The following is a 22,930-nucleotide window of genomic DNA, read 5'->3' as shown; positions in this document are numbered from 1 at the left end:
TTGGAGCTCCAACAGAGAAGGTCCTGCTCCTGGGGGCCGCCAGCCGACACTGTTTGGTGGACGGCACCCTGAGAAGACCCTCTCTGTGAGAGCGTACGGATCGGTGGGAGGCATAAGGTAACAGCAGGCGGTCTCGTAAGTACCCGGGTCCTAAGCCATGGAGCACTTTAAAGGTGGTAACCAAAATCTTGAAGCGCACCCGAAAGACCACAGGAAGCCAGTGCAGACTGCACAGCAGTGATGTTACGTGGGAGCCACGAGTGGCTCCCGTTACTACTCGCGCAGCCGCATTCTGGACTAACTGCAGTCTCCGGGTGCACCTCAATCTTCAGCCCTTGTTGGTTTTAGCTCCATCTTCTCCAGAACCAAAAATACTTGTAAAAGAAAAAAGCTCTAGAAAGAGCACCAAGAAGAGCAATAAGAACGATTAAGGGTCTGGAGGCTAAACCAGGGCTCTCCGGCCTTAGTAACTTTAAGGCTTGTGGACTCCAAGTCCCAGAGTTCCTCAGCCAGCTTTGCTCTGGGAGTTGAAGTCCACAAACCTTAAAGTTACTAATGTTGGAGACCCCTGGGCTAAACCATATGATGAACGATTGAGGGATGTCGAGTCTAACAAAGAGAAGGATAAAAGATTAGCTATCTTCTAGTACTTGAGGGGCTGTCACAGAGAAGAGGGAGTCAACCTATTTTTCCAAAGCATCAGAGGACAGGACAAGAAGCGGTGCGTGGAAGCCCTTTAAAGCAATGGTTCTCAGCCTTTATAGTGCTGCGACCCCTTTAATACAATTCCCCATGATGTGGCGACCCCAACCATAAAATTATTTTCGTTTTGATTTTATCGCGCCTGAAGCCGTATTGGCTAGCGATCTGAACTGCTTGCGATTGCCTTGAGGACGGAGGCATTAAAGCAGAGACTCCTCCCCTATTAAGTTTATCGCGCCTGAAGCCAGATTAGGCTAGCGATTGGGAGTGATTGCAGCTGGCTTGAGAGGGAGACATCAGAGCAAAGATTTCTCTCTTTTTTCATTGATCGCGCCTGAAGCCGAATTCGGCTAGGAATTTGAAGAGCCTGCAGCTGGCTTGTGGAGTCAACCATTGGAGCGCGATTCTTCGACTCGCAAGTATACTTCCCATATTTCCGATGGTCTTAGGCGACCCCTGGCAAATCGTCATTCGACCCCCAATGGGGTCCTGACCCACAGGTTGAGAACCGCTGCTTTAAAGAGAGATCCAACTAAGGAGAAATTTCCTAAGAAATAGAACTAAGGAGAAATTTCCTGAGTCGAAGTCCACAGATCTTAAAGTTGCCAAGACTGGACACACTTGTTGTAGGCCAGTGATCTCCAACCTTAGCAACTTTAAGACTTGTAGACTTCAATTCCCAGAATTCCTGAGCCAGCAAAGCTAGCTCAGGAATTCTGGGAGCTGACGTCCGCAAGTCTTAAAGTTGCCAAGGTTGGAGACCCCTGATATAGAGTGTAACACCTAGGGTTGCCTTGTAGTAAGGTGGGCGGCCAATACACTTAATAAATAAATATATCAGTTGGAAACATTTTAAATATCTTCGGAATATGAAGAAGCCCAACATGTTTTAAGAACAGACTGGGCAGCCGCTTGTCTCCTGCTTCAGCAGCAAGGGGGTTGGGCTAGAAGACCTCCAAGGTCCCTCTCCCACCCCTATGATTCTATGAGAGACAAGAGGAACTTTCCAGGGTGGAAGAAAGCAAGGCTGCCCTTTACAACATATATTCCATCACTCTCTGGAATTTTAAGAATGCAAAGCTGACCAAATTGCAGCCCGAGAGGGAGGGAGGGAGGGAGGGACGGGAGGGAAGGGGAAAAACCAAGGTTGAGAATCTACCCTCATCCTGTAAGATAATCCTTTCAGGCCAGATAAATCGGACACAATGAGGGCTGTTCTCATGACCTTGCCCTGGCCTTGTTCAAACAGTTCTCCCCCCCCCCCCCAAAATTCCTGTTTATTAACTACTGATGCAACCGGTGTCTGAAAAGAATGGTTTCGTTTGGAGGTAAAGAGAAGTTAGAGAAAGCATCACGCATCCCAAGAAAAACACGGACGCTGCTCCCCTCCCGTTGGTCTGATGACAACCACAACTTTTCCCAGCTGTACGTTCTTCAAAAATGACGTAACTCCGTTCTTTTTAAGTACAGGTAGTCCCTGACTTAACAACAGTTCATTTAGTGACCGTTTGAAGTTACAACAGCACTGGGGGAAAAAATGTCCCCTGGGATCATTTTTCACAATTACGACCGCTGGCAGAATCCCCCCCTGATCATGTGATGAAAATTCAGATGCTTGACAACTGGTGCATATTTATGGCGCTGGCAGGATCCTGGGGTCACGTGATCAGCTTTTGCGACCTTCTGACTAGCCAAATTCACTTAACAAATGTCTCGCTTAGCAACAAGGGCTCCCTTGCGGTTGTAAGTCAAGGACTTCCTTTCTCTATCTTTGTGTCTTCTCAGAGGTATCTGAAATGGAACTATACCATCCAATAGCCCTGGGAGGGGAAGATGATGGGTGTTGTAACCCAATGTTTTTCAGAAGGCCACTGAATTGGGAGGGAAGGGTGAAAACAACATGAAGTTAGATGCTTACTCTATGCTAAAGAACACAAGACACCTTAACCCTCCCAAAAACAGGACCACCCTTTCAGCTCAGTTGAGCAAATGCAAGATGGCAAATCCAGTTTTGACCAGGACGATGAGTGAAAACATTTCATAGACCTCTTAACACACCCAAAGTTCACCCTTTGGTTGAAATTTTCCATAGATGATTTTCAGGAGCAGCCAGGCAGAGCTGCTGAACCATCCACAAGAGGACAACAAAGAAAAAAATAATAATCTAGCAACCTTTCTGAAACCAAGGGCCATATTTGAAGGAGGGGCAGAACACATAAGAACGGAAAGTTCCAGAGTTGTTACTCAATGCCGTGAAGCTGAAGAAGGGGAAGGTGGAGGGACCAGGTTTCCAAGGTGACAATGACATGGTCTTCAGCTTATGTATTAAGACAGTGTCTCTCAACCTTGGGAACTTGAAGATGTGTGGACTTCAACTCCCAGAATTCCCCAGCCAGCCGGGAGTTGAAGTCCACATATTTTCAAGTTCCCAAGGTTGAGAAAAACCATATTCTCTAACAAGAATTTCAAGAACCATTTGTCTGAGAATGTTATGTTCAGTGACATGACTTCTTACAGTAGAAATAGGCTACCCTTACCCTTCCAGTTGTTCCTCTCCGTTGATATATCGCAAGTTCTTCAAAAACGACAAGGACACCAAAGCATGAGAATGACGGATCTTCACATATCCGGTCACCGTTTCTATCAACCCCATGAAGTCCTCCAGCTCAGAGGCGATATTGTCTGCAGGGGGTGGGGAGGGGGAGAGGAGAGAAACATCCAAGAGAGGAAGGGGTGATAAATCCTCCTAGTTTCGAGATTTTTCTTTGCACCACAATTAGCTTCGTCGGCTTAAGAGTGGCCTTCTGAGAATGCCAACTCTTTGCTGTACAACACACACCTAGGCTAGCCAGGCAGCTGGAATGCCAAACTAAATGCCACTTCAATTTAATCTAGTTAATTTTTCAGCCGGTCCAATGGCCGTCCGCTCCCTTGAACGTTGGCTGCTAATGCCAGCGTCGCATTCTGAGCTTTCAACAGCTGATGTTTTGGCAAGTTTCTTTTGGGCAGTTGTAAATCTAAGCCTTCAGGAAGCCACAACTCCTGTGATGTTCAGTGACAGATGTAAACGTTACCGCATTACTGCTAGCCAAAACTGTCCCATTGAGGAGAACCTCAAGTCATGCCTCAAGATAGCCTGACCATTCTAGGCAAGATAAGTGAGTGTTTTTTCCTCTTCGACGAATGGAAAGCTCAAAACAAATGCCCTTCATTGGAGCTTATCTTCTCAGACGCCTCTGGAAACTCAGAACAATCATCAAAAACTCAGAAGAATCATCTATTGTAATGTCCTTCCTGTTAAAGACTACTTCAGCTTCAATTGCAATAATACAAGAGCAACCAAAAGATTTAAAACTTAATGTTAACCGCTTCAATCTAGATTGTAGAAAATATGACTTCTGTAACAGAGTTATCAGTGCTTGGAACACATTACCTGACTCTGTGGTAGCAATGTTCCAATATCTGAGGGGCTGTCACAAAGAAGAGGGGGTCAACCAGGGGTGACTACCTGACTCTGTGGTCTCTTCTCATAATCCCAAAAGCTTTAACCAAAAACTGTCTACTATTGACCTCACCCCATTCCTAAGAGGACTTAAGGGGCGTGCATAAGAGCACAAACGTGCCTACCGTTCCTGTCATATTGTTTTTTCTTATATATATATGCTTATACTTCCTTATATTTCCTCATATATATGTTTATATACTATATAATCATTTTGTGTGATGCTTATGTATATTGTTGTGACAAAATAAATACCGTATATACTCGAGTATAAGCCGAGTTTTTCAGCACATTTTTTGTGCTGAAAAACGTCCCCTCGGCTTATACTCGGGTCTATACGGCTTATACTCGAGTTGTTTTTTTTTAAGCCCCTCGGCTTATACTCGAGTATATACGGCTTATACTCGAGTTTTTTTTTTTCTTTTTTTCACATTTTACCGGACGGAAGCCCTGCCGGTGCAGTGAGAGGGCGGGGCGGGGGAGCCGCCAGCCTTCTCAGCTGAGGGAGGGAGGGTTTCCCCAACCGGTAGGTGCCTCATTTCCCACCCTCGGCTTATACTCGAGTCCCCAGTTTACCCCAGTTTTTGGGGTAAAATTGGGGACCTCGGCTTATACTCGGATCGGCTTATATTCGAGTATATACGGTAAATAAAAATAAAATAAAATAAACAAGAAATCACAGATGGAAGCCCCAAAGGTGCTTTTCAAAAGGCAACTGGACTTTCTCCGTTTTTTGGTTTTTCCCTTGAAAACGTTTTGCTTCTCATCCAAGCATCTTCTTCACTTCTGAAATCAACTTATTGCCCCCCCCAACAATCTGGGTCCTCATTTTACCTACCTTATAAAGGAACCTTTTCAAGTAAAAACTTAAGGGCCGTGGTGGCTCAGGCTGTAAGAAGCCTGTTATTAAAACACAGCAGCCTGCAATTACTGCAGGTTCTAGTCCCACCAGGCCCAAGGTTGACTCAGCCTTCCATCCTTTATAAGGTAGGTAAAATGAGGACCCAGATTGTTGGGGGGGCAATAAGTTGACTTTGTAAATATACAAATATACAAATAGAATGAGACTATTGCCTTACACACTATAAGCTGCCCTGAGTCTTCGGAGAAGGGCGGAATATAAATGTAAATAAATAAATAAATAATAAAAAATAAAAAACTAAGAAAGCTCCCCTGCCTTTTGGAAAGCATTGTTGGCACAACCATGACCACAATGATTGAGAATCTCCAGAGCCAGAGCCAGAACAATTCTTATTAGGGATCCCAACAGAGAACTATATAACGGATACACAATACTTAATACTACACATATTAACAGCAGCACGTATAGCTTACGTGCAAATTTGGAAGAAGGAGAACCCACCAACAGAAGAAGATTTAATTAAGAAAATCCTAGAATGTGCAGAGAGGGATAAACCCACAAAAGAAATCAAAGAAAAACAGGATACAGAATATTTCAAGGTCTGGTGTAGATGGTATGAATGGTTGGAAAATAGGAAAGATAAATGAAAATTGAATAACAGGGTAAAATGTAGAGGAAATAAAGGAAGACAGATAATATAAAAGTAGAATAAGATAGAATTGAAATAGGTGTAAACAGTAAGAAAGGACCGCTTTGAATAGCTGATAAGAAACAGTGATAAATGTTGTATGTTTGTCTTGTGTTTTAATGTTTTCAAAATAAAAAACTTAAAAAAAAGAGAATCTCCACAGCCATTTTAACAGACGGAAGCCGATCAAAGAAAAGAGCCAATCTGGAATGAAGGGAGACAACGAGTACAATTATTCAGTAGAATGGCTTCCCTCCGGATATTGTGCGCGCTCAATCTTCAGAGGTTTCAGGAAGAGACTGGACAACCAGAATGTTGTCTAGACCAGGGGTCTCCAACCTTGGTCCCTTTAAGACTTGTGGACTTCAACTCCCAGCAAAGCTGGCTGAGGGACTCTGGGAGTTGAAGTCCACAAGTCTTAAAGGGACCAAGGTTGGAGACCCCTGGTCTAGAACAGAGTTCCCCAACATTTCCAGGTTGGTGGCCTGCAGCAAGGGGGAAAGAGGGGATGATTTTGTTTGAGAGACAGATGCATGCACACATGCGTGTGCCAGTGATGTTCGCAGCGATGCTTGCACAAGAGCGGCCACAAGTGCTTGCAATGTGGCTCACGCGAATGGGGCTGCAATAACTTGCTATGAGGCTAATGTGAGTGGGGCTGGACCGCCCATGATGCTTGTGACGACCTGCAACTAGGGCCATGCGCACGTGAAAACGCAGGCACACTGGCTGGCTGGCTGGCTGCTCACGTGGTCCAGTGGCGATTAGACTAAAATCCATTAGTGGCTCGTGGCCCACAGGTTGAGGACTCCTGGTCTAGAATGATGTCGTGTCCCACTCCTCCACTGACGGCCGGGTCGGGGAAGTCCGTATCAAGCGTGGCTACAAAGCCTCTGCAGCTTTGCCAAAGTCCTATCAGAGTCCTCAGGGCAGGCAGGAGACCAGGATGTGACTTCAGCAATCCAAGTTAGACTTTGCCTGACTCAGAGAATGCCAGAAAGCAGATCCTTTATATAGGCCATGGGGTGTGGCTCCATGACTCAGCACTTATCCAGGCCTGCCCCTCCCTTCCTTTTGCTGACGTCGCCTCTCTATTCTCTGGAAGCGAGGATCTCTCCAGCCTCCAGCTGTTGGTAATCTTAGCTCATGACTGGCTTCACATTCTTCAGGTTCAGATGCTGTGAGGGAGGGGTCTAGTTGCTCCATTTGTCTGGGCATGGTGCCAGGACTGGGGGCTGGAGGCACATCAGGCCATTCGTCTTGCTCAGCCTGCCCAGGCATGGTGCCAGGGCTGGGGGCTGGAGGCATGCCAGGACATTCTCCTGTACTATCAGCGTCCGGCAGGAGATAAGAGGGGCCCGGCTGCGGCGGGGGGAGCGAGCGAGGCACAACAAATGTTATAGGGCAGTGATAGCGAACCAGTGATGCGTGCACATCTGGGCTGAAACCCAGAAGAGGAACTGCCCAGGGGGCATGCGCGTGCTGGAAAATGCACTTCCAGTTTCCGGTGCGTGCATGCGCACCAGCCAGCTAGTCTTCCGGTTACCGGAACACATGCGCGCACGATGATCAACTGGCCAGTGCTGGAAAAGGGAAGACCAGCTCATCCAGTTTCAGGCATTGCCGCACACACAAAGTCCATCTTATTGGCGCAGGCGCAGGCGCGCCAGAAACCCAGAAGAGGAACGGGCGACACTGTGTGTGCTAGGCGACATGGCTCCGCACGCCACATCGGGCACCCGTGCGATAGGTTCGCCATCACGGTTATAGGGTCTCCTGCTTGAACAGGGAGTTGGACTAGAAAGCCTCCAAGCCCCTTCCAACTTTTGTCATTCTGTAATATCCTTTTCCTGTTAATTCACATTGTTTAATAAATTAGAAGTAGATTGTCCCTGAAAAAGCAGGGACTACTTAACTATGGCATAGAAACCAGGAGCAAACTGAGGTTGAAAGCTGACATTTCCTCGAGGTGCGTTTGCATGCAATAATAGGCCAGAACTCTGTAGCCTTCTCCCTTAGTCAAGAAGACGGTTATTATTCATATTTAATGCTTGCTCGTTCCTGCATATTTTCCCTACTTAATGGGCCTGGCTGGAGAACAAAGTCGGTGCTGTATCATGACATAGCGAACTATTAACTCTGCCTTGTCCTCCTCCAAAAAAGCCAGAGTCAAAAGGCCAAACCGAAGAAGGCTTAGCAGGAACAAGCCCAAGGACCTGTTCACACCTGCCGTAAAGCAAGCCATAATCGGAAGTGTATAGCCCTCAAACGTAGCAGCTTTAAGACTGGTGGACTTCAATTCCCAGAATTCTGGGAGTTGAAGTCCACCAGTCTTAAAGCTGCCACTTTTGAAGACATCTGTCTTACTCCTTTCTGCTTCCAAAAGTTTATATGACTTGTGGACTTTAACTACAAGTTGTGGACTTCAACTTCAACTTTTAAGACTTGTGGACTTCAACTCCCAGAATTAAAGTTGAAGTTGAAGTTCACAACTTGGAGTTGAAGTCCACAAGTCATATAAACTTTTTGGAAGCAGAAGGGACTAAGACAGAGGTCTTCAAACATGGCAGCTTTAAGACTGGTGGACTTCAACTCCAAGTTGAATTCTTCAGCCAGTCCACAAGTCTTAAAGCTACCACGTTTGAAGACCTCTGTCTTAGTCCCTTCTTCTTCTAAAAGTTTATATGACTTGTGGACTTCAACTTCAAGTTTAAGACTTGTGGATGTCAACTCCCAGAATTAAAGTTGAAGTTGAAGTCCACAACTTGGAGTTGAAGCCCACAAGTCATATAAACTTTTTGGAGGCAGAAGGGACTAAGACAGAGGTCTTCAAAAGTAGCATAGCTGGCTGGAGAATTCTGGGAGTTGAAATCCATAAGTCTTAAAGCTGCCACGTTTGAAAATCTCTACTTTAGTCCCTTCTGCTTCCAAAAGTGAAAGGACAAACCAGCATCAACTCGCTGATAGTCCGTCCTCAACTGAGCGAGCCGAGCCCGAGTGCTTCTGTGACATACAATCCTTTCCAGTCGAATGAAGTTTCAACCGAGATTAAGCCCTCCAAGGGGCCTCTTTGGGGAAATCGGAACAAACTCATATAAACGGGAGGCGGCCCACGGTTGGGGGGGAGGAGGAGACATTCCTTCCAGCCTCTTAAAAGGATCAGCCTGTTTCTTCAGGAACTTCAGTTCTTTGAGGAATTCGGGCATTTTAAGTTTCCCAGAAACTTTGCTGCAGCACCGATTTCAAAGAAAAACCCGAACGGTGTTATTTCTGGGTGGGATCATCAGGTGACTCAAGGCAACAAGAATGCTCCTTTTGATGACTCTGCAGCAAGGCCCAATTTCTAAGCCCGAACCTTCTCTCAGAAAGCCTATGGAGGTTCTCCGTCATCCAGGTCAGGGCTGTCCCAAAGGTGTTTTTTTCCAAGAGGCAACTGGACTTCCTAGTGTTTCTTTGAAGACGTTTCGCTTGTCAGCCAAGAAGCTTCTCCAGAGCTGAAGAAGGTTCTTGGATGAGAAGTGAAACGCCTTCAAAGACGTTCAGGGAGGCTGCGTTGTAAAATGTCTGAAGGCATCTTAGAGAACAGCCGCAAGGCTGCTTGACATGAAACAGGGGAGGATAACAGGGGCTCCCCAAAGCAGGGGCAGAGACAACTGCACGGCGTTTGTGGGGTTCTAACGGATGAAATGGGGGTGTTATCAGCCTTCAGATCAAATGAATGTTCTCCTTCTTCAGGCTGGACCAACTGTCTTCCTTCGGAGGGAGGGAGGGAGGGAGGGAGGGAGGGAGGGAGGGAGGGAGGGAAGGAGGGAAAGGGGTTGGGAGGGATGGGAAGGAAGAGAGGGAGGGAGGGAGGAAAGAGAGAGAGAGAAAGGAAGGAAGGAAGGAAGGAAGGAAGGAAGGAAGGAAGGAAGGAAGGAAGGAAGGAAGGAAGAGGAGGGAGGGAAGGAAGGAATGAGAGGGAAGGAAGGAGGGAGGGAGGGAAGAGAGAGAGAGAGAGAGAGAGAGAGAGAAAGAAAGAAAGAAAGAAAGAAAGAAAGAAAGAAAGAAAGAAAGAAAGAAAGAAAGAAGGAAGGGAAGGGAGGGAGGGAGGGAGGGAGGGAGGGGAAGGCGGGTGGGAAGAATGGGAAAGGAAGAGAGGGAGAGGGAGGGAAGAAAGAGAGAGAGAGAGAGAGAGAGAGAGAGAGAGAGAAAGAAAGAAAGAAAGAAAGGAAGGAAGGAAGGAAGGAAGGAAGGAAGGAAGGAAGGAAGGAAGGAAGGAAGGAAGGAAAGAAAGAAAGAAAGAAAGAAAGAAAGAAAGAAAGAAAGAAAGAAGGAAAGAAAGAAAGAAAGAAAGACAGTTGGAATTTTCCCAGAAGGTGACTCATGACTGACAAATCGTTAACTGAACACTCATTTTCTGTTAAGACATGTACTAGACATGGCCAACTCAGCCCTGAGGAATACCAAGGTGGGAAGTCTGGTGCCAGGGTTTGAAGAGGGCATCATGTACACTGCAGAGAAATATTTGCCACTGGGCAAATAATTAGATTCACTGATGTGCCACCCAACATGAGTGAGACAATACAAATTTAGAAAATCCCTAAACCTTGTCAAGACTACCAGTAAGCCCTCTTCTCTCTTCCTTCCGGGAACTTTGATCCTGCTCCAATACTACCTTGGGAATTCGTTGGGATTACCTGCGGAAAACTTCTCTTGCGAAACACAAGGTGTTTTCCATGGGAAGTGAAAAGCATTCTCCAAAGCTGGTGCTTTATTATTTTAAAAAGAACTTACCGTATATACTCGAGTATAAGCCGACCCGAATATAAGCCGAGGCACCTAATTTTACCACAAAAAACTGGGAAAAACTATTGACTCGAGTATAAGCCGAGGGTGGGAAATGAGGCAGCTACTGGTCAATGTAAAAAATAAAGATAGAGCCAAGTAAAATAACATGAATATTTATTTGAACGAAAAACATTTCCCTACATTTCTTGTGGGCAGAAGGTGGACCCCTATGTTTCCTTGAAAACACCTCCCAATATTTATTAGAGTGACTTCTCTCCCCAGAAGAAAGGTGCGAGCGCTGTTTAACAATCCCGTCAGCTAAATCCTATCGAGTCAAAGGGGCCAGTCAATGGGGCTAGGATGAATTCTGGGTCACCAGGGACCCTTTTTTTGTGCCCGTTCCCCAACCAGGGCGGGCCAAGCAGCCGCTCTTTTAGCGGCTCTGGAATGGATGTTGAGGTAACTCAAGAGGCAGCCTCTTTTCAACTCCCCGCCTTTTTAAACGCCCTGCCGGGCGGCGACAGGGACGCGGACACCAAAAGCGCGCCTGCTCTTCTCCGCTTTTATTTTATTTTAGTATTCAATCGGCAGCAGAGGCTCGAGCCTTCTGGGCGCCGGAAAAGGAGCCGAGGAGCTGCAGCAACGTTGCAAGAGAGCCGAAAAGAGGGGTGGGGGGGGGAGAGAAGCAAAAAAGAAGAAGAAGCAGCAAGCTTTCCAGCCGACTTCGGTGTGGCGCGAGAATCCGATCCACCGCCTCCTTCCCCCGGCCGACAGGGCTGAACTGCCGCGCTGCACCACCACTTCCCAAAACAGATTTCCAGACTTGGAAGCAGCCCGCCACGAAAGGAGGAGGAGGAGGAGGAAGCGAAGGCGAGCGCCGGCTGCTCCTGCTGCTGTTTCGCGCTCTCCGCCCCCTTCCAGCGCCTTGACGCAGAGCGAGAGAGAGCAGAGAAAGGAACCGCGCCGTCCGACCGGCTGTGTGTGTGTTTGTGGTGGGGGTCTCGTCCCAGCCACCCACCCACTCGCTCCCTTTCCCTCTTCGGAGCGTGGGCTGATCTTAGAAGCGCTGTCGGCGGGGCCGTCGCCTCCTCCTCTTCCTCCACGCCGCCTCCTCTTGCACGCCTCAACCCCCATCCCCACCCTCTCCGCGTGAAGGTCACCTCCTCCTCTTCCAGGCGGCGGCGGCGGCGGCTCCGAGCGAGCGCCACAGCCGGCAGCTCCGCTTCCTCCCACCTTCCTCCTTGCTAAAGGGCCAAAGTCGGCTCCCCGCCCGCGCGGGACCCGAGCCAAGCAGTCGCAGTCCAGCGAGCGGTGGCGACATGCCGGCGCCACTCCGCTTTCACCGTTCGGCTGGACTGCGACGGCTTGGCTCGGGTCCGCAGTAACTCCGCCAGGCTGTGCCGAAGAAACCATTTAAAAGCCCAACTTCTGAAGCACGGAGGAAGAAAGAAAGCCCTGGCGGGCTTTTAAATGGTTTCTTCGGCACAGCCTGGCGGAGTTACTGCGACCCGAGCAAGCGGTCGCAGTCCAGCCGAACGGTGAAAGCGAGCGGCGCCGGCATGTCGCTTTCACCGCTCGGCTGGACTGCGACCGCTTGGCTCGGGTCCGCAGTAACTCCCGCCAGGCTGTGCCGCCAAGAAACCATTTAAAAGCCCAACTTCTGAAGCACGGAGGAGAAGAAAGAAAGTGGCGGGCTTTTAAATGGTTTCTTCGCGCACAGCCTGGCGGAGTTACTGCGGACCGAGCAAGCGGTCCCAGTCCAGCCGAACGGTGAAAGCGACATGCCGAGCGCCGCCCGCTTTCACCGCTCGCTGACTGCGATCGCTTGGCTCGGTCCGCAGTAACTCCGCCAGGCTGTGCCGCCAAGAAACCATTTAAAAGCCCAACTTGAAGCACGGAGGAGAAGAAAGCCCTGGCGGGCTTTTAAATGGTTTCTTCGCGCACAGCCTGGCGAGTTACTGCGGACCGAGCAAGCGGTCCCAGTCCAGCCGAACGGTGAAAGCGGAGCGGTGCTCGGCATGTCGCTTTCACCGTTCGGCTGGACTGCGACCGGCTTGGCTCAGGTCCGCGCGGCGAACTGCTCAGCCTTGGGCAAATCCCGCCGGACGATCTCGCCGCCTCTTTGGCGTCTCCTGTGCGGGGTTCCCGAAGTACATCAAGACGTAGACTCGAGTATAAGCCGAGGGGGCGCTTTTCAGCACAAAAAACGTGCTGAAAAACTCGGCTTATACTCGAGTATATACGGTAATTTGTTTTGGGGTGTTTTTTTTTGAAAAACCCCCAATGTATTATAACCACTGAATAGCCAAAGGGAAAAGAACAACTACAATTGATCAAGAATGAAATGCAGGGTGGACATATCTAATATCGTCTGCCGTTTATTTAAATAGGTCTGTCTTGCAACTTCAGAATGTCCCCTCCAGGCATCATGTATGCATTTTAACACGCTTCCCATGTGCTCCACAGTGGAGTGAGAGCAGTTGGGGAAACCATAAAAATCCACTCATGGTTTCTTTAGCACAATGTGCACTTTAGGAAGCTCATATAGGGGTTGTCGCAATCAACCAGGGTTACCAACTCTTTAGGTAAAGGTAAAGGTTCCCCTCGTAAAGGTCGGATGGTGTTCACATCTGCAGGAAGAGTGGCAAGAAGATATTCAAATGACCTGGGAGAACGTGGGACCATGTGACCAGCAAAGGGGTCAGGAGGGGTGGGACTCTTGGGGTTTGTATAACTGGGAAAAGAATCCGGAAGTTCAGTTTTGGAATTTCACTCATCGTGTGCCAGTTTCCTCATGCTAGTAAAGAACTCTGAAAGACTATGGCTTCAGAGGTTTTTTTATGCAGAAGAGGTTTTTCTGGAACCTTGACAATATGTGCTAGTCATTCCCAACTCTAGGGGGTGGTGCTCATCTCCGTTTCAAAGCCGAAGAGCCAGCTCTGTCCGAAGACGTCTCCGTGGTCATGTGGCTGGCATGACTCAACACCAAAGGCATATGGAACGCTGTTCACTTCCCACCAAAGGTGGTCCCTATTTTTCTACTTGCATCTTTTACGTGCTTTCGAACTGCTAGGTTGGCAGAAGCTGGGACAAGGAACGGGAGCTCACCCTGTTACGTGGCACTAGGGATTCGAACTGCTGAACTGCTGACCTTTCAATTGACAAGCTCAGCGTCTTAGCCACCCCTCGCTAACTCTTTACGCTCTCCCAATCAAGTGTGAACTTACTCCCACGGCGGATGTTGATAAGAAGGTTCCCTCTAATTTCGGTGCATCCCTGGAGCGTCTGTGCCGAGGTGACGGAGTCGATCATCATGATTTTGTCATCTGCGCACACTTTGGGGCAGGGTCCCTCACAAGGGCTGCAGAACATGCTGGTAAAAGACAAAGGATAGGAAGAGATGAGCATGAGTGGCCCTTTCATGAGCCATGGTGGCGCAGCGGTTAGAATGCAGTATATTGCAGGCTAATTCTGCCGGCTGCCAGCAGTTCGATCCTGATCAGCTCAAGGTTGATTTAGCCTTCCACTCTTCTGAGGTCGGTAAAATCAGGATCCAGATTGTTGGGGGACAAGAGGCTGACTCTGTAAACCATTTAGAGAGGGCTGTAAAGCACTGTGGACCGGTATATAAATCTTATTGCTATTGCTACGCTATGCTATCTTATTGTTATTGTTATTCCTATTCTATTGCCATGGAGGCGAGTGGTTAGAGTGCAGAACTACAGGCTACTTCTGCTGCCTGCCGGCTGCCTGCAATTTGGCAGTTCAAATCTCACCAGGCTCAAGGTTGACTCAGCCTTCCATCCTTCCCAGGTAGGTAAAATGAGGACCTGGATTATTGGGGGCAAGAGGCTGACTCTATAAACCGCTTAGAGAGGGCTGTAAAGCCCTATGGAGCGGTATATAAGTCTAGGTGCTATCGCTATTCCCGTGGGGATCTTTCTAACAAAGGATTGGGCAATCCAACCTAGAGGTAAGGACAATTCTTGAGAGTGAGAAAAATTAATCTATGGAATAGCTTGCTGCTTGAAGTTGTGGGTGTTCCATCTCTGGAGGTTTTTAAGAAACAATTGGACAACCATTTGTCCAGGATGGTGTAAGGTCTCCTGCCCTGGGCAGAGGGTTGGTCTAGAAGACCTCCAAAGTCCCTTCCAGCCCTACGATTCTTTTTTTTTAAATAATTTTTATTAAACTTTTAACTTTTAAAAACAAAATAAAGAAAAATACAACAAAAAAACAAAAACACATTAAAAACATATAACAGAAATAACATTACATATTTTACAGCTTGCCGTATCAGCATAAATATATATTCTCTGTTCTTGTTCAATCGTTCCTCTACATGCTTATATTTACATTGGTATCTATTTACCAATCTGTCCTTATCTGGTTAACACAATTCAATGGTTTAGACGTCTTGATTTTAACTTAATTAGGTTAACATTCCAATTTATTATTTTGATTTCTTTTTTCTAACCAATCATATAATTTATTCCACACTTTATAGTATTCCCACTCTCCTTAATTTCCTTAATTTCTACTGTCATCTTGTCCATTTCTGCACACAGTAAGATTTTTCGGATTATTATTTCCTCTCCTGGAACATTGTTCCAGCCCTACGATTCTATGATTTATTAAGTATCTTTGGATACAAGATACCCATAACAGAATGGATGTGTTTCGTATCTCTTCTGCAAGATTATATTTAAAATATCTCCGGAAGTGAGTTTAAATTGGATCCATATGGTCATTCCACTTGTCTCCCAGCATTGTGGATGCTCCACCACTGAAGGTCTTCAAGAAAAAAAATGGACAGTCATTTCTCCAGGACAGCAATAGCAATAGCCTTTAGACTTATATCCCGCTTCATAGTGCTTTGCAACCCTCTCTAAGCTGTTTACGGAGTCAGCATATTGTCCCCCAAACAATCTGGGTCCTTAGAAGAATGGAAGGCTGAGTTAACCTTGAGCCACTCAGAATTGAACTATTGGGAAGCATTAGCAGTGCAGTAGAAGTAGTCCTTAACTTACAATCACAATTGAGCCCAAAGTATCTGTTGCTAAGTGAGACATTTAGTAGTGAATTTTGTCCTATTTTATAACCTTTCTTGCCACTGTTGTTAAGTGAACCACTGCGGTTGTTACATTAGTAATGCACGTTTTTAAGTGAATCTGATTTCCCCAAGTGACTTGGTTTGTCAGAAGGTTACAAAAAGTGGTCGCGTGTCTCCAGGTCTCTGCAACCGTCATGAATATGAATCAGTTACCAAGCGTCTGAATTTTGATTACCTGATTCTATATTGCACAACATATCCAGATTTCTCTTTGTGTTGCCTTTGTATTGTACTGGCAAATTTGGCTCGAATTTAGCATGCAAACCACAAGGACAAGATCTTTTTAATTCTTTCTTTTTTTTTCTTTCTTTCTTTCTTTTTCTTTCCTTCCTTCCTGTCTTTCTTTCCTTTCTCTTTATTTTTCCTTCCTTCCTTCCTGTCTTTCTTCGTCTTTCTTTCTTCCTTCCTTCGTCTTTTTCTTTTCTTCCCTTCCTTCCTTCCTGTCTTTCTCTTTCTTTCTTTCTTTCTTTCTTTCTTTCTTTCTTTCTTTCTTTCTTTCTTTCTTTCTTTCTCTCTCTCTCTCCTTCCTTCCTTCCTGTCTTTCTTTCTTTCTCTCTTTCTTTCTCTCTCTCTCTCTCCCTCCCTCCTTCCTTTTCTTCCTTTCTTCTCTCTCTCCCCCCCTCCCTCCCTCTCCGATTTGTCAGCTGATTCCCGGCTTGAGTCACGTGGTATCTTTGCAATCCAGTGGCTCCCATGATACTTTACGTGAATTTACAAGCTCATATTTCAAATGCTTCAGCACAAGGCACTGTTGATACACGCCAGAAACTCTTTTGAGAATGCACACTAAGAATTTTTGGTCCTTCGGTTTGCAAACGATGGGTGTGCGATGAAGGGGGACTGGAGCAGGAAAACACACTCGAACACACATGGGCACAAATTCCACAAGCACGCTGCTTATCATCATTGCCTCTTTTCCGTCCATCTTTTTTTCCATTCACAACGTGAACGTTTGGATAAGATAAACACCTGTCTCTCTCTCTCTCTTTTTTAATGAGGGATTTAATTGCTTGAAAACACAAGTGGCCAGATAGTAGCGGAGGAAAAATACGTTCCCAGGTAAACATTCGCTTTCTAGCTGGGGGCCAGAGATCACTGCTTTGCACCTGTATGTAAACTAGAAATTCTTCGGCAAGAGAAAGGGAAAGGTGTGTTTGGACAGCTTCACACAAAACAAGAGACGCCAGCCGTTATCAGCAGGCTCAACTCAACCCAAATAAAAAAGGCACCGTCCAGGTCATTAAAAACAATTTAAAAAATCCCCAAGAGAATTCTCCCTCAGCAGAAGGAATATTTCCTTTTTAATTACCCCCGGATCAGGAATGCCGATGGCTCTTAATCAGGCAGCCGATAAAAAGCGGATTCGGCATTTATTTCATTTCGGCAGCACAACAACGATCAATTCTTAGATAGACGACAGATAATTCTTAGATAAGCTCAGCCCGTCGAATAAGCTGCACCGTCGAATTTTCAACCGAAACACCGTGGAAAAAATGTGCCACCCGTGGATAAGCTGAAACGTTCGTGTGTTTTGATTTTTTTGCAATTGCCAGAGGCTGCAGGAGGCACGTTTTTCATTGGTGTTTTGGTTAAAAGTTGGACAGTCTTATTTTTCACAGATCTGTGAGCAGCGTATACGGTAGGGGTGTCAAACTCAAGGCCTGCGGGCTGCATCCGGCCCACGATATAGTTGGATCCAGCCCGCGGGGCCGCCTTGGAAAATGTAAGGGAAGAGGATGGCCCGTGTCGCTTCCACCCAGTCTACCCAGTGCAAAGAGGAAACATGCCAGCAGTTTGGGGTGTGGTGTCAAGCTGGCCATGCCCACCCAGCGGGCCACACTCTGTGACTGGAGAGATTCAAGGAGAGATTCAATCTAGAAATGAGGAGGAACTTTCTGACAGTGAGAACAATCAACCTGTGGAACAGAAGTTGCCTTCGGAAGTTGTGGGAGCTTCATCACTGGAGGCTTTCAAGAAGAGACTGGACTGCCATTTGTCAGAATTGGTATAGGGTCTCCTGCTTGAGCTTGGACTAGACTACCTATAAGGTCCCTTCCAACTCTGTTAATCTGTCAATTGATGTGAAGGTGGCTATGCCCACCCAGTTGACCACACCCATCCAGTAGGCCATGCCTGGCTCCCCTAGGTCAACTACAGCCCTGATGAGGCCGACAATGAAATTGAGTTTGACACCCGTGAAATACGGGATACCGGTATTCCTTGGCTCATCAGGTTGACAAAAATTGTGTAAACAGAAACTTCTTGTTGTTGTTAGTTGTGAAGTTGTGTCCGACCCATCGCAACTCCATGGAACGAGCTGCCTCCGGGGCTTCGCCAACTCCCCGACCTTTGGACTTTCCGCCGTGAATTAAAGACTCTTTTATTCCGCTGAGCTGGGCTAGCCTGATTAAGTAATTTTAAATGGGGTTTTAGTTTTTATATTACTTAGTTTTTAATTTTGGCCACTATTTATATAAATTTTAGTTTTGTTTTTATTGTATATTTATTGTATCTTTTAAATTGGCTGTTAACCGCCCTGAGTCCTTCGGGAGAAGGGTGGTATACAAATGCAATCAATCAATCAATCAATCAATCAATCAATCAATCAATGGACAACGTTCCGCCAGGCCTTCCTGTCTTCCATAATCCCCCAGAGTCCATTTAACCTCACACCGACTGCTTCAGTGACTCCATCCAGCCACCTCGTTCTCTGTCATCCCCTTCTTCTTTTGCCCTCAATCTTTCCCAGCATTCGGCTCTTCTCCAGTGAGTCCTTCCTCCTCATTAGGTGGCCAAAGTATTTGAGTTTCCTCTTCAGGATCTGGCCTTCTAAAGAGCAGTCAGGGTTGATCTCCTCTAGAACTGACCAGTTTGATCGCCTTGCAGTCCAAGGGACTCGCAGGAGTCTTCTCCAGCACCAGAGTTCAAAGGCCTATCTTTTATTTCCCTGGGAACAGCAGTTCGGTATTCACTAATTCAGTAATCTCTGTCGATTTCACAGGACGTAACTTCAGCAAATCACAGTCCTCGACTTACAGACATTTGTTTAGTGACCTACGAAGTTACAATAGCACTGGGGAAAAAAAGTAACTTATGACCATGTTTTCACACTTATGACTGTTGCAGCATCCCCGCGGTCACATGACCGAAATCCGGACACTTCGCGCCTGACTCATATTTACAACAGTTGCCGTGTCCCAGGGTCATGTGATCCCCTTTTGCGATGAGCAAAATCAATGGGGGCAACCGGATTCACTTAATAACCGTCTTACTAACTTAACAACTGTAGCGATGCTCTTTAACACCCGTGGCAAGAAAGGTCGTAAAACGGGGCAAAATTCACTCAACAATTCTGTCTCGCTCAGCGACAGAGGTTTTGGCCTCAGCTTTGGACATAAATCAAGGACTTCAGACTTTTTTTCACCCCCACCGGCAAAAATAAATAAATAAATCAAAGCCACTTGCCCTTCCTGTGTGTAAATACAAGGGTTCCCCGTTACCTTTGGGTGTCGTTGCGCACAAATCCCGGGGGGCACTCTTGTACACACTCATCGTCATGGATCACAAAGCTCTCATATTCCCCAAGTAGATCCGAGGAAGGGATCCGGGAGCAGTTCTCCTTGGTAATGCAACGCCAGCCCTCAAACTTGTAGGTGTTGGGTGGGCAGGTAGGAACACAGGTGCCATCGTGGTAGTAGTTGCGACAGGCTACACAGGCCGAGCTGTTGTGGGGTGCGGTGCAGCTGCCCAAGCATTCGGGGTGACAGCATTCATTCTGGTCTGTGCAAGCATGTTTGCCACAGGAACTGGGACAGGCTGGAAAGGGAGAGAACAGAGCAGCAGGCATGAAAAGACCATCTCAAATTGGAAGGAAGAAAAGACCAACAGTTGACATGATTAGCAAGAGCACTTAAGACTTATATACCGCTTCACACTGCTTTATAGCCCTCTCCAAGTGGTTTACAGAGTAAGCACATTGCCCGCAACAATCTGGGTCCTCATTTTACCCACTTCAGAAGGATGGAAGGCGGAGTCAACCTTGAGCCAGTCAGGATCGAACTCCTGGCAGTGGGCAGAGTCAGCCTGCAATACTGCATTCTAACCACTGCGCCGCCCAGGTAGACAGACAGCCAACCAGATACCAATAGCACAAGCTCTTTGACTTATATAGCAATAGCACTTATATATACCGCTTCACAATGCTTGACAGCCCTCTCTAAGCGGTTTACAGAGTCAGAATAATGCCCGCAACAATCTGGGTTCCCATTTTCCCGATCTCAGAAGGATGGAAGGCTGAGTCAACCTTGAGCTGGGCAAGATTGAACTGCTGGCAGTTGGCAGAGTTAGCCTGCAATGCTGCATTCTAACCACTGCGCCACATGAGGAATAGAATAGACGGGGATGGGGATGGGGATGGGGATGGGGATGGGGATGGGGATGGGGATGGGGATGGAATGGAATGGAATAGAATAGAATAGAATAAGAATTATATACCACTTTACAGCCCTCTCTAAGTGGTTTACAGAGTCAGCCACTTGCCCCCAACAATCTGGGTCCTCATTTTACCCACCGAAGAAGAATGGAGGGCTAAGTCAAGCATGAGCCAGTCAGAATCAAACTCCTGGCAGTGAGCATAAATTAGCCTGCACGACTGCATTCTGACCACCAGGGCGCTGAAACTTGCCTAAAGTTTATCCCTTTCCATTTGGCTTCTCTTGCCAAACCAAAGGTTTCCTAAAGCTAGACTTTTAAGAAGGTATTCAATGCAAAAGGATAATCAATCATAGGATTGATTCCCGTCACAAAATCTGGAAGGTTAGGAAAAGCAAATGGTTACCTTGCGAAAATCTCACCAGAACACTTTATGGCAATAACTCAACATGTACCTCTGGTGGCTCAGACTGCTAAGACAGTCTGTTATTAACAGCAGCTGCCTGCAATTACTGCAGGTTCAAGCCCCACCAGGCCCAAGGTTGACTCAGCCTTCCATCCTTTATAAGGTAGGTAAAATGAGGACCCAGACTGTTGGGGGCAATAAGTTGACTTTGTATATAATATACAAATGGATGAAGACTATTGCTTGACATAGTGTAAGCCGTCCTGAGTCTTCAGAGAAGGGCGGGATATAAATGCAAATAAAATAAAATAAAAAAATAAAAAAAATGTACACTTTGCATGTGGTGCTGGAGTGAATTATTGAGTATACCATGGAGAGCCAGGGTAAACTAACCGGGGTGTTTAAATTGTATAAAACCAAAACATCGCTAGAAGACCACGTGTGATTTACTTTGGCCATCTTATGCATATCCATTCATTGGCGAAGGCGATGATAACTAGGAATGGTTAGTGCAGGGGTCTGCAAATTTGGCTCTTTTAAGACTTGTGGACTTCAACTCCCAGAGTTCCTCTGCCAGCTTTGCTGGCTGAGGAACTCTGGGAGTTGAAGTCCACAAGTCTTAAAAGAGCCAAGTTTGCAGACCCCTGGGTTAATGGAAAAAGAAGAGCAGGCAAGCAAAGGGGAACAGTTGCAGGAACTGGGTAGGTCTAGTTTAGATTACATTACATTAACAGAATTGGAAGGGACCTTGTCGGTCATCTAGTCCAATCCCCTGACCAAGCAGGAGACCTTACACCATTTCTGACGAATGGCAGTCCAGTCTCTTCTTGAAAGCCCACATTGCCATAAATCATATGACATGGTTTAGAAACATTGGTGTCCAGGGGAATGAAATATTTATCAAACCTGTAAGCCACCAGTTTCATTCTGATGCACCACAACTTACAATGATTGACATATCCATGGTGCATCTAAAGCCACACACACACAAAAAGTCACATATAAACTTCAGAAGGCCCATATTATTTAAATGGCCATGTCGTTGTCTTTTTTTACTTCCTCTTTTATCATTTCAGCTGTCGAGGGAATGACCTCATGCACAGTATAATTGTCACCATCACATATTACCCCACTAAAGTAGTAACGCTAATACAGTAGTAAAGACAAGGTACATTAAGGTACCGTAGTTCACAACTGAGCCCAAAATTCCCACTCTAAGGCAGTTGAATTTTTATTATTATTGTTATTGTTATTGTTATTATTATTATTATTATTATTATTATTATTAGCATTAGCATTAGCATTAGCATTAGCATTAGCATTTATATCCCGCCCTTCTCCGAAGACTCAGGGCGGCTTACACTATGTTAGCAATAGTCCTCATCCTATTTGTATATTTATATACAAAGTCAACTTATTGCCCCCAACAATCTGGGTCCTCATTTTACCTACCTTATAAAGGATGGAAGGCTGAGTCAACCTTGGGCCTGGTGGGACTAGAACCTGCAGTAATTGCAAGCAGCTGTGTTAATAACAGACTGCATTAGTCTGTTGAGCCACAAGAGGCCCTCAAGTTTAATGAAAAGAAAGACATGTTCCAATATCTAAGGGGCTGACACAAAGGAGGTTTCCTCCAAAGCACCAGAAGGCAGGACAATGGATGGAAACTAATCAAGGAGAGAACCAAGTTAGAACTAAGGAGGAATTACCTGACAGCTAGAACTTTTAATCAGTGGAATGACTTGTCTCTAAAAGTTTCGAAGAAGAGATTGGACAACCATTTGTCTGAAATGGTAGAGGGTCTCCTGCTTGAGCAGGGGTTGGACCAGGAGAGACCTCCAAGGTCCCTTCCAACTCTGTTGTTCAGTTAAAGAACATGCTGGCTTGATCACATCAAATATGATGCCAAGTTGAACATCCAACAATTAAAAGAAACTGTGCTTTGACAGGGTACCAAGGAGAATACTTGCCTATAAGATCGCCAAGAGTTGGGCACAACTAAATAGTTAAAACAACAACAAAAGGTAAGTACATTTGAAGATTATGGGATTACAACTGTGTAACCCAAGCACCTTTAATTACAATTTGCTGCATCAATCAAGTTAATTAATGATATAGCCTCTCAACCATTCCTAGAGTGTCCATAGTAGTTTCACCACAGAAAATGCAAGATATATCTCAAACAGGCAATGCAACAGAGGAATAAAGTCACACCTAGCCGATAAATCAAGGATAAACACAATATCTTAGTGTAATCTTGTGCCATATTTAAAGGTGCAAAATAAAGCAAGTTATTACTACTGCTAATGGGCAAGCCCAGACAGCCCTTAGGATAATTAGATGCTAACCAAGAATATCTTCAAGAGCCTGAAAACATACTTTTAATAATCAATCCAGAATTTAAAACTACTATTCTCTGAAGGTCCATGTATAAATATTTGGATCCCAATTGATAC

General features: G+C 46.1%; 1 protein-coding gene across 1 annotated transcript in view; it reads right to left on the bottom strand.

Annotated features, from left to right (window-relative positions):
- Positions 1-22,930, bottom strand: part of IGF1R (insulin like growth factor 1 receptor) — a 273,210-nt gene that overhangs the window by 68,596 nt on the left and 181,684 nt on the right. Inside the window, exons 3-5 of the mRNA XM_058156688.1 lie at positions 19,138-19,453; positions 13,752-13,897; positions 3,240-3,384 (exon numbers count right to left, since the gene is read on the bottom strand). Coding sequence (XP_058012671.1) covers positions 3,240-3,384; positions 13,752-13,897; positions 19,138-19,453 — 607 coding nt within the window. The remainder of the gene's footprint in view (positions 1-3,239; positions 3,385-13,751; positions 13,898-19,137; positions 19,454-22,930) is intronic.

Source organism: Ahaetulla prasina, chromosome 13 (assembly GCF_028640845.1).
Source record: "Ahaetulla prasina isolate Xishuangbanna chromosome 13, ASM2864084v1, whole genome shotgun sequence".
NCBI classification, from domain to species: Eukaryota; Metazoa; Chordata; class Lepidosauria; order Squamata; family Colubridae; genus Ahaetulla; species Ahaetulla prasina.
The sequence above is the reverse complement of the archived record's forward strand: the minus strand, read 5'-3'. Positions and strand labels throughout refer to the sequence as shown.